The 12,456-nt window shown below is 43.3% G+C and overlaps 1 protein-coding gene across 1 annotated transcript; it reads left to right on the plus strand.

The window, feature by feature from the left end:
* Positions 1-5,528: 5,528 nt before the first annotated feature.
* On the plus strand, positions 5,529-6,602 carry LOC138255605 (myb-related transcription factor, partner of profilin-like). The gene is made up of 2 exons (XM_069205841.1): positions 5,529-5,823; positions 6,046-6,602. The coding sequence occupies exons 1-2, from the start codon at positions 5,529-5,531 to the stop codon at positions 6,600-6,602; spliced, it is 852 nt and encodes a 283-aa protein (XP_069061942.1).
* Positions 6,603-12,456: the final 5,854 nt, after the last annotated feature.

The following is a 12,456-nucleotide window of genomic DNA, read 5'->3' on the forward strand; positions in this document are numbered from 1 at the left end:
ATCATTGTGGAAAGGGGTTTCCCGCTGGGCGGGCGGGTGGCCTTCTGGCGGTCGCCCGCCCGCCCAGCGGGAAACACAGAATAACCGCGGCGGTCTTCTGACCACGCAGCGGTATTCTGGCGGCTCCCGCCGGCACTGCGGTTACCGCGGCCGGCGGGAGTCAGAATGACCCCCAAAGTCTAACTGTCAGCTACACCCAGTTATGTCACCCAAGACAGGCTACAGGCACATAATGGTCAAGGCAGGAAAATGCCAACTTTCTAAAAGTGGCATTATCAAAATTGTAACTTAAAGTCTGACTTCACCATGAATTATGATTTCTCATTCAAATTCCAAAGAAACTAAACATGAAATGATTGCCCATTCCTATTTGAAAAATACAGCTTAATAAATATAATAAGTTAACTCCAATATTATCGTATTGAAGAAGTTGGCCTTGCAATAGTGAAAAACAAATTTAAGAACTTATCAATAACAGGACGTATAAAACTTAAAAGTGCATGTCTTACCTTTAAATATACTGCACCCGGCTCTCTGGGCTGTCCAGGGCCTACCCTAGGGGTGACATATGTAAAAAAGGGAAGGAGTAGGCATGGCAAAAGATTTATTTAGCCAGAGTCAACTGGCAGTTCAGACTGAACACACAAGCTGCAATGGCAGGGTTAAAACATTTAAATGGCTACTTAAGTGGGTGGCACAATCAGTGCTGCAATCCCCCTAGTAGATTTTTATCTACAGGCACTGGTTACATGTAGTACCATTTTACTGGCGACTTATATGTAAATTAAATATGCCAACTAGGTGTAATCCAATTCCACCATGTTTTAAGGAGAGAGCAAAAGCACTTTAGCACTGGTTAGCAGTGGTACAGTTCACAGAGTCCTAGCGGGCAAACAGTTTGGGGGGTAATCTTGCAGAAAGGGCCAGGTCCATCATTCCCCAATTTAGAATTCATTTTATTCATGAAATGTGGAAAATACTGTTCATTTCTCGAGGGTGTGTCATGTGTTTTTATTTTTACAAAAGGAGGCCCCTGAAATGGTCCAGGTTTTCTTACAGAAACCACTTTTTCTCCCTATTTCGAATGATCATTAAGTGAAATATGGATCAAGCTCATTCCTAGCACATCAGAAGCAATGCACTATAAACAGAGAAGAACCGTATTAATATCTCCTCTCTTTTTGAATGGAGAAACACCTGCATTGTCTATGAATGGAGCTATAGGCAGTTAGAAATGTGGGTCTGAAGTTTTGCCAAGAGTAACACTAGGCTATTCACAATACTTAGTCTGCTGAAGAAAATGGCAGTGCTGCGGGCTAAAGTTCCCTGGGAAGGTTTTCATCTTCAGCCTTCTTCCAGGGCATAACTGAGTTGCAGGTGTGTATGCACACATCAAAGAACGTTTAACCTCATTCTTTTACAGCCATCAAGAGGGCTTACACAGAATGTATACTGCATGTGGGACAAAATAGCGCAAGCACAGGCACAGCTAACAAGTCTTGCTTTCATTTTCTAACAAATGCAAACATACAGTAGGCAATGACCTATATACACATGTATTTAAATATTGATGTATACATTTGGGGTATGACAGATGACAGTTATGTTCTGATTACTTAAAAATAACCCCTATTACACCCAGCTATGCTACTCCTCATTACAATTCTTACCTGATGAATGTGAGCCATATAGGAAACAGGTAATGGCACTAGAGCTTTACATTCACCAATCATTTTAGGACCCCCTTTGGTTCTTATACCACAACCACCTGAATTATCACCACAAGTATTGATTGTCTGTTTCTTTGAGACAGAATCCTCTCTTGATGTTGGATGTTGCTCACTGTGTAGTATGTAGCTAAATAATTTTTCTTGTTTTCTGTGCTGTAGGTTCTTGAAAAGTTTTTGACTTGTTGTGAAAAAATTCTACTTCCGATATGCTGGAGGTGTGGCGTTTCCTTAGAGTGTTCACTGTGAAACATTGGACCTGAGATTGCGGGAGATGTACTGTTGTGAGTGTGTAGTATTTCTTGGTCCTTCTTAGTGTCAATTTTGGGAATGTTCCATGGGCAGCAACCCTCCTTTTGTAAGGGATAGCAATATTTACCTCATTTTGGGTCATATATCCCTTCTATGTCCATTCCTAGGAGTTTTGGGGTTGTGAATAGATTGCTTTTTCTAGAAAGTTGTAGGCCAAAACTTTTTTAGAGTTTAAAAGGCCAGATCATTTTGTTTTTTCAAAAACAATAACAGAAAAAACATGAAGGTATTATTCACCTGCTTCCTTTCTTACCTTTTAGATAATAGATCTTAGTTGGCGTCTGAGGAGGTCGCATATGTCCAAATTCTTCTGGTTTGTTTTGTCAATAGAAACTTTGAGGTGCAAGGTCCACCAACCAAGCTAAGAAGTTGGAAACAATGGACCACTTTCTTGCATGTCAACCCGTGAAGTGTTTTTAGAAGGTTTGGCCTTGCTACCTTCTGACTGCTCTTCAACATTATCATCTCATGCTTTTAGACTTGTTTGATGATCAGGGGATTGCTCTCTCGTTTTGTTTGTGAGTTATTCTTATTAACTCACATACCAGGGGCGATCAAAATAATAAATGGCTACGATTCTCAGTTAATAGACTTTGGATTCTTCTGCCCTGGCTGCTAGGTGCTCCTCTAATGATAGATACTTCTGAGTCTTTGATTCTCAGATTTTCCATATATATTAAATAATACAGAAGTGGTATTTCAGCTCTGTACCCTTTCTGGTTTGAGGGTCAAGGCTGTATAGCTATGGAATATGTATACATGAGACTAATATTTTCATGATATCTGAGAAGGCTTTCGATTGGTTTTCTTTTGAGCCCTGAATGGGTCATGTCAGACTTTCATTTTTAATTTGATAACTCCTAATTATTTGTGATGACCCTAATATCATCTGAATGCTTTCAAGCACAAGGGGTTGGCAGTGAGCGCTTTACAGATACTGCTCATCTCACCTCTATATGTTTTTCTAAATTAGGCAGAACAATGATTATATAAATAGAATCATGTAATACAAATTCCCAGGACAGATTCAGATCAAAAATAGAAATGGAAAAAAAGAAGAAAACTAATCATTCACTCAAAGTAGAGAAAGTACATACCAGTATAGCTTCCTGTCGTGGGCCTAACTAATCCCACCAAGTGAACTACTCCCTTACAATTTGTATATCTGTACATGACCCCTTATGTGTAGGTATCTTCTGTTGTTTTTTGTCAGCCACAATCAGTATGGCTAAAAAAAAAAAACATTTATTGCAAGTTTCCTTATTGGACCTTATCATAATCAGTACAAGATTGTAGCTTAGCAGTATTTCCGTAGCTAATGAAACTTTGGATAATGCTTCCTCCTAATATGATCTTAAGTACTAGGCATGCGGCACACATGCGCACCCAATCTGCCACTTGAGGTCTGCACCGGAAACCGTGCATATCCTTGTCAGTATTCCACTTGGCCATCCTTGCTAAGGTAATATAGAAGTTAAATTAATTACAACTATGAGGCATTTAGATTTAAACAATTTTACCTGTGCAGTGGCGCATAATAATAGCTTAGATAAATATTTCCTGGGTTATATCTTTTACCGACCATGTTGCCTACTCCTGTGCCCATAAGCATAATCGGTCTTCTTCTGCTTTAAAAAAGATGTGATAATATTCTGACAGCCTTTGTTTATTAGGTTCAATCAGGCTTACACATATTTTGGGCAAATATTCAGGCACCATTTCCTTACCCTTTTCATGTAATAGAGCCCAGATTTGTAAATATCGATCTCTATATGTTTGTTGTGCTTTAGCTGACAGTGTACCTGAATCTATACCTGATCAGCACAAGATGAAGCACAGCCTCAGACATAAATATAGCGTGCTTGGCTGAGGAACCAATTGGGCAAAGCTACAATATGCAGGATGAGGGCTAAGAGAACCTTGTAAGGCTCTTTGTCCTCTGCCTAGTAATGCTCACAACCTATAATGGTATGCAGGTTTCACCAAGTTATGGGTATTGTGTACCATATATGTTATCATAACAGGTTACGATTGCATTCAATTTATAGCAGTACAAATGTGTTTGTTGTTCAGAAATTGCAGTGACCTGTGCGATGGAATTCTTTTAAAAGACTCTTAACACCATGGAGGCATAAGTCACACAGGTTACAAAATAACTTAGTTACAGCACTTTTCCTTCTGGATTTCTACCTTTCTGGGATACAGCTTTGCCTTCAGGGAAAATCTGTATCCCAGCAAGTTGTTCCTCCCTATCTGTGTGCATTTATGTCAGGAGGTGCCTGGTTTAATCTACTGTGCCAAGTGTATGAATATCCTCCCTAGATATCAGCCTAGCTGATGAAGGGCTATTTGTAGCTTTTATTGTGACAAATTGATATTAGTAGTTCCACTTTTTTAAAATAAACCAGTACTGAAGCATCTCCTTTGAGTAGGATAACAACGAGGACAGGGGTTTCACATAAGGAGTAGATTAAGAGTAAAACCTTGCTTAATTTTCAAGATGCCAATTATGCTAATTGGCGCTTCCGCCACTCCATTTCCACTTGTGGTAAATTTATTATACTATTTTACTATATACTCGTTAATCAATATAGCCTGCATGCCAAATCTCACGATAATATGCATATTAAATTATTATTGCTCTACGTGTTTAAAATGTAGCTTGTTTTAGTTTTGTTGTTCGGTATTGTTTCAAGATCTCGTTTGTTTTGGTGTGCCTGGGTTCAGACCTGCTGACATAGCTTTTACCATAACTTTCACTTATCAAAGTTGTGGCCTTGTTCTGCACGGCATTCATTTTGGCAGGAATATCTCTAAGATGTATTAGCCGAGACCCTTCTGAAAATTTACTTGGTGTTAGTTGGCTGGTGGATACTCTAGCTCAAGATATGAGAAGAGTACTTTAACTTTTTTTGCTTTTTGAACTAGTTAGATTTCTGTGCTCTGTAATGCAATATCTGCCCCTTTTATGTGTAAAGGGATTTAGGGCTAGATGTAGGAACCCAAAAAATAGCGAGTCGGAAATAGCGACTCCATGTGAATCGCTATTTGTGACTCGCAAAACGAGATGCCAGGAAAAATCGCTATACTAAATAGCAATTTGGTGCGGAGTCGCACCGCAATTTGCGAGCTCGCATTTTGCGAGGTTGCTATTTGCGAGGTCGCAAATTGCACAAGCGTGTGGTCCGGTGTCGCAAATTGCGACTGACTCGCAAAGTGCACGCGGGTGCAAATTACACTGTTGAAAAACCCACTTAGTGGTTCTGAGTGATGACATTAGAACCAGGAAGTAACCCCATGGAACAGGGAGGAGCCCACAAACTGCAGAGTCACACCCAGGTGAGAGGAGCTGCAGCAACAATGGCTACACAGGAGAAGGAGACACCGAGTGCTGGCAGAAAACGAAAACTAAAGTTTTCATAGAAGGAGTTGGAAGTGCTCACAGAGGAGTGCTGCCTGCACCATGATGAGTTATTTGGAAAGGAAGCAATGAGTGTCCCTGACAGCCACAAGAAGAAAATCTGGCAAGACATCCTCAACAAAATAAATGCCATCGGAGTCAGCCACTGCACACTGGATGAGGTCCGCAAAAGGTGGTGTGACCTTCGCTCCAGGACCAAGGAAAGGGTGGCAGAGCGCATGAGAGAGATGTACGACACAGGAGGAGGGCCATCTACTGTACCACCCCCTACAGCCATCGAAACCATGGTGGAGACCACTCTGGAGCCAGAGTCTGTACTTGGCATCGGAGACCTAGACAGTTCAGAACCAGGGACATCCAAATGTAAGTACCAAAATTAACGTATTTACATCAGCCTATGCACCATGCACACAATCACAGTATACAAAATCATGCACCTCCAGATTAGCTCCATTCCCAGTTTTGCAACCTATAGAACAGTGCATTATGAGCAATGCCGTACAGTAGTCCAAATATAGAGCAATGTTTATTCTGAGGCATCAAACATATGTGAGCCACTGACAATGTATCCCCTGTGTCCCACAGGTCTCCCACAAGGACCCACCAACAGCGCCACTGTGCAGGGAGAGGAACAAGGCACTGACACACAAGAGAAGGCTGCCACAGACACCGCAGGGGAGTGCAGGACAACACCACTCGTCCAATCAGCACCAGAGTACATGGATGATCCTGCTCTGGGTTTAGAGTCAGGCATTGTGACACCAGGGCCAATGCCTATAGAGAGTCGACCACAGAGATCAGCTGGCTCGGTGCGTAGTAGACAAGGCCCAATGCAGTCTGCACGTAGGGAGGATGTCACCGATGAGCAATTGTTGGGACTGGAGGCATCCTTACTGCAGACTCACCGGCTGCAAAATAGACATATGCGGTTAATGAACCGAAACCTTACCAGACTGCAGGACACACTCATGCAGGGGTTTGCAAATGTGGACAACCAGTTCACTACAATGAACGCTCACATGGCTAACATGACCACCTCCATAGACAGCTTGGTCAGGGAAATGGTGGCCGACAGGGAACAGGCACGGCGCAGGAAGCTCAGCACTCCTGCCCGTTTAGACAGACTAAGGGCCTCATTATAACCTTGAACAGCCGTGCGGCCGCCAATGCGGCCGCACTCCCGCCATGCCCATTTCGACATAACTGCTGGGCCGCAACTTGGAAGCCGGCCCCAAATGGAGCCGGTGGTGTTGCGGCCGTGCTACGGGTGCAGTTGCACCAGTCACGCTTTTCACTGTCTGCTGTGCAGACAGTGAAAAGCAGTGTGGGGCTGTGCCAGGGGGCCCCGCCACTCCCCTTCCCACCAGCCTTTCCATGGCAGTTCCTACCACCATGGAAAGGCTGGCGGGAAGGGGACTCGTAATCCCCTGGGTGGATTAAAACCGCCCGGACCAACGTGGCGGAAAACCGTCAGTCCTGGCGGTGCGACCACAGCACTTCCACCGCGGTCGAAATAGGCAAGATTGCACCGCCAGCCTGTTGGCGGTACAATCCCCAAAACAGCCATGAAGTGGACCTGCTGGAGACCAGACAGGCAGTAAGGGGCATTGGGGATACCCCGCAGGACAGTGAGGAGGTCTCCAGTGTCAGTAGTGTGTCTGCCACAGATGCACAAGTGTTGCGGAGTGGCAGTGCCCGCCAGGGATCAGGGGACCAACCTGGAGTGAGCCATGGTGGCCGCAGTCGCAGGAGGCTGTGAGCTACTAATATGTGGTGTGGCAGAGGCACATGCACTTAATGTGTCAGACTACACTTTTGTTTTTCATTATGTAGCATAGTTGACTATTGTTTCCCCATTATAGTCCTGCAATAAAAGGGTTAATTTGTTGAACTACACAACTGGGCAATGTGTGTCGTACATTAGTGAGTGTTGTCATGGTTGCTACGTACCTGCCAAAGTAGTGGGTTGCAATGTGGTTCTGTCTCTGTCTGCCCTCCATTGCTATGCTTCCATCCCCAGGCTACCGGTGTGATAGCTCTTGCTCCTCATCCTCCGAATCTGTGTCGTCAGGGGTGAGCTATAGCCCACGTCTGGAGGCAATGTTGTGTAGGATGGCACAAGTGGCAATGATCTTGCATGCTGTTTCTGGGGCATACTGAAGTGCTCCTCCACTTTTGTGCAGGCATCTGAATCGTGACTTCAACAAGTCAAACGTCCTCTCAATTACAGCTCTAGTCCGCCGATGTCCAATGTGGTATCGCCTCTCATTCTGATTGCCAGGTGTTAGGTATGGGGTGAGTAACCATGGTCTCAGGGCATATGCACTGTCACCTGTTTGACAAAAGAGGCAAACTTAGCAGGGCATCACAGGGTTACACAGTAACACGTATGTAAGGCATCAGAATGCACTCGCCAGTACCTAAGAAATATCCTTCTCCAAACTCCCCATGTTCTAGGCGTTGGTGTATCCCACTGTGCCTGAATATGTATGCATCAGTGTACTCCCTGGATATTTAGCCACAATGTCAGTAATGACATTATGGGTGTCACATACCAACTGGATGTTTAGTGAGTGGGTACATTTTCTATTGCGGAACACATATTACAGATTTGCTGGTGGGCAAATTGGTATATGTGTCCCGTGCACACACCCTATTACATGGGGGAAGTTGGCAATTCTGTAGAAGTCCAACTTGGTGCTGGTAATTTCTGCTTCATTCCTGGGAAGGTATATATATCTGGACATATGTGCGAGTATGGCATCTTGGAACAACCTGAAGAATCTTGAGAGGGCACTTTGGGATATCCCACCTGCCACTGCAATCACCCCCTGATAGCTACCCGAGGCCAAGAGGTGCAGTGAGCATAGCACTTGCACATGTGTTGGGATGGCACTGCCGCGCATTGTCTGGCATTCTAGCTGAGGTTTCAGCAGTTCAATGATCTCTAGGATGACAGCGCTGCTCAGTCTGTATTTATCATAAATCTCCTCCTCAGTTTGTTGGAATAGTGTCTGCCTGGTTCTGTATATCCTCTCCTGTCTCTGCCTCCTCCTCCTCTGATGGGCAGCCTGGCTTCTCCTCCTCCATGCAATCACGTATAGTGCAGCCATTTTGAGTAACCCAGGTGCCTTCTGGGACTCCTTTTATACTTTGGTTCTGGTTACCACCTGTTCGAAGTCAGTGGTAATCTGGGTGTGCAAAACGGCTTTTTGCGACTAGTCACAATTTGTGACTGGCTTTTGCATACAGTTTCCGACTTGCAATTTGCGACTTCGTAATTGCGACTCGCAAAATCAGGTCGCAAATTTTGCCAGTCGGTAATGGGTTGCATCGCTATTTGGTACTCCAAAATGTGATTTGTACATCCCATTTAGCATTTTACGAGGTTGCAAACAGCGCTGCGACCCATTTGCAACTGGCAAACATTTCCTACATCTGGCCCTTTGTGCTGCAGGCCCAGGAGGTAGCGACCTCAGCTTTACCAAGCAGACAGCACTGGTGCCGTCTTTGTTGTAAACGAGATGTCGATTATCAAGCGCAGCCTTATTATGATATTTAGGTTTTCTGTGATTATTTTCTTTCCTGCTGTAATCTGTTTCCTTGAAAGGGTGTCTCACCAACGATGCTTCCTCCTACCAGTCCCGATTATTGACCAGATGTTTTGGGAGCTCCACTGGGCACTTCAATGTGCTTTTCTGTATTTGGGATTACTCCCTTTATGTTGTCAAACCACGGATCACTCCTAAATCTTTCTCTATTCATAGATGTGACATGATCACTTTAATAAGGCATGGTGCGATCAGTGATACCTGTGTATGCTCGCTGTGATGGATGTGTGCATTTTTGAGCACTTGTACATTTCTGCACCTGTGTAAGCATTTGTGCTGGGAGCTGAAAATTCATCATTGGACCTTACCTCATTCTTTCATCCTTGAAAGTGTTTTTCCTGATTCATAGATGTGCATATGCATGACCTAGTATTCTTTATAATGGGCCTCAATGTGCTTTGCAGGACTAGCGTCAACATTTTTTATGCTATTCCTGCAACTGTCGCCATGTTTTTTTTTTTTTTTTTTTTAGTAAAAACAAGTTTATTAGTTAATTAAAACCATAAAACTTTTCCTTCCACGTAAACATTTAACAGAACAATTTTAGTGCAAAAAGACAATTACAGTTCTTTGGCTTAGGGTGAAATGGTAAGTAAAATTTCCTTCCACATAAAAATTTTAAGAAAAAAAAAACATGCTAGTGCTATAAGGCATTAATAATTGGGCAACAGAACAAACTTATTGAAGGTAAGAAAAATACAACGCAGAATAAAATCTTGTGTTTAAAATGAAATGGTATATAAAGTTTCCTTCCACAAAGAAATATAAAGAAACCAGTGACAGCCCAATGAGGTATTGGTAAAAATGGGACAAAGTGGGATGAGGCCTTCTATCGATTTTATTTACCCCTACTTAAGTCTGGTTGTTGGTACCAGACTTTATTATGACACAAGCTAAACAACCCAATGGACTACCTAGGGGCCTTCTCTTCTTTAAGATTTTCAAAGTGGGTTATAGGGATTTCGCTATCGTTTCCGCCCTCCCGCTGAGTTGGTTATTTCGAGAGGCTGTGGTTTTTAGAGTGAAAATTTCCAAAAATTGAACCAGCCTAATGTTCAATATTGTATTTTGAGGGTTAAAGGCTGCAATTATTGCTTGTCTGCATGATCTAATTGTTAAACCGTTAAATTCTTTTTTTAGTAGGAGTCTCCTTTCGGCCGCCAAGGCTGGGCAAATGCAGACCACATGCATCAAGTTTTCATCTGCTAGATGACAGAGACGGCACTCCCGGGAGCCTACTTGCCGCTCCTTCTTCCATTTTGGCATGAGGTCTAAAGTAGGGACTTCACCCAGCCTAAGTCTGAGAAAGGATTGCTTTATTATGAGTAGGAGCCAGCCATCAGTGGTGATTCTTTAAATGTTTTGTAGAAGTTAAGGATCAACCAACTATGCTCCCTTTTGGCCAATGAGATCTTATCTTCTAACAAGCTCTGAAATTTACTTGCTTTATTCTCTGCTTTATTGAAAGCGGAGATGGGTAGAGACCGGTTCCATACCTCATCTAAGCTCAAAAGATTCTTACTTTTTTCTAGATACCTTATGTAGTTGGGGTTCCCTCTTTCTAGGATAATTTCCTGCCAGACTAGATTGGCTAAAGACCCTTTTCAAGCGCGGCTCAGTTTGTAGCAGCATTTAATGTATGCTGCCGGTCGGGCTAACGACTGTTTGACCAGCATAAATTCCAGTCTGACCTGGGCTGGCGATGCACGTCCGGGCAGCCGAAAAACGCGCTTATATGTTTTTATCAGAAGCTTATCCAGAAGACCTACTTCCATCCCCCTCATTATTTCGGTCCCATAGGTGATAGTTGGGAGTAGTTTCGCTCTCATTACTGCTGTTAATGGGTTCAGAGCATGACCACAGATTGAATTTGCTAGCTTGCAAAAGGCGTAAGTAAGGGCCTGCGTCTTGTTTTTTATAGCCTCTTTTTGTGGCATGTAATTACCTCTAGCATCCACCACCAATCCTAGGTATCTGTATGATGTTACTTCCTCTAGGGTTTTCCCATTCATATGCCATTTACCTTGGGTGGTTGGCCTGCGGTTTAAGGTAATCATTTTAGATTTTTTATGATTAATTTCTACATCATTAGAACCTGAGTATTCTTCTAATGCCTTTAACAATTTCTGCATGCCTATTCTGGTATTACTGATCAGTAGTAGGTCATCTGCATATAGTAGGTTGGATACTTGTTGACCGCCCAGTGATGGAGAGTGGGATGAGTGACCATTTAACTTGGCGGGGAGATCTGCTATGTACAGGTTGAAGAGTGTTGGAGCCAATACACAGCCTTGCTTCACCCCCACTGTTGTTTTGACTGCCCTGGATAGGTGAGAGCCTTCCCCCAATTTAACCTTTACCCAAGTATCAGAGTATATCATTTTGATGGCATTTAAACTAGAGTGTGGCAGCCCCCACTGTAGTAATTTGGCCCACATTTTGCCGTGGGACACACAATCAAAAGCAGCTTTAAAGTCAACAAAACATAAGTAAGTTGGAGTCCCCTTTGCTTTTGCTCTGTTTATGATCAAGCCTAGCCCCATAAGATTTGTTAATGTTCCTTGGTGCTTGGTGAACCCGGTTTGATTAAAGGGTAGAATATTGTTCTCTGTAATCCAGGCTTCTAGATGTTTTAGCACACAGCAGGAAAAGTACTTGAGGTCAACGTCTAAAAGAGCGATTAGTCTGTAGTTTCTTGGGGACAGCTCGCTCCCACCCTTATATATGGGATGGATTATTGAGCCTTTCCAGGATGCCGGGACAATGCCTGTTGTGATCACGTCATTAAACATTGCTGCCAGGAAATTGGCCCATCTTTCTGTGTCTTGTTTAAATAGTGCTTGCGGTAAGCCATTGGGGCCAGGGGCACAGTCCATTTGTGACTTTCCAATGATTTTTAATAGTTCTGGTGCCGTAAATTTCAAAGGTTCAGGGGTGTTGGGATCCCCACCAATCATATGTGACTGCATTTGGGGGCCTTCTTCGATGGTCAATTCTTTTAGATGTGACTTTAAATGGGTTACCCATACTTCCTCTGTTATGTTTGCGTTATTGCCTGCTTTTGCACCATTGTCTATTGTATTGATGATTTTCCAGAATCTTTTGGAGTCAGATGTTTTGGTCGCAAAATGTAGTTTGGCCCACAGGGCCTCCTGTTGGCCTTTTTTAAAGGTCCATAGGTCCCTTTTGTACAATTTCCTTTGCTCTCTAAGGGCGGTCAATATTGATGCATTATCTGGGCATTTACGCAGTGACTTTAATAATTTACCTACTGCTGCTTTCCTTTTGCGCACTGGCAGCGGTAAAAGTGAACTTTGGCGGTGATTCAATTGTGCTCCTTTTCTCGTGGTACTTAAGGAATCTTTTTTATGAGGTTGAGGGCAAA

The sequence above is a fragment of the Pleurodeles waltl genome, chromosome 1_2 (assembly GCF_031143425.1).
Source record: "Pleurodeles waltl isolate 20211129_DDA chromosome 1_2, aPleWal1.hap1.20221129, whole genome shotgun sequence".
Taxonomy (NCBI): domain Eukaryota; kingdom Metazoa; phylum Chordata; class Amphibia; order Caudata; family Salamandridae; genus Pleurodeles; species Pleurodeles waltl.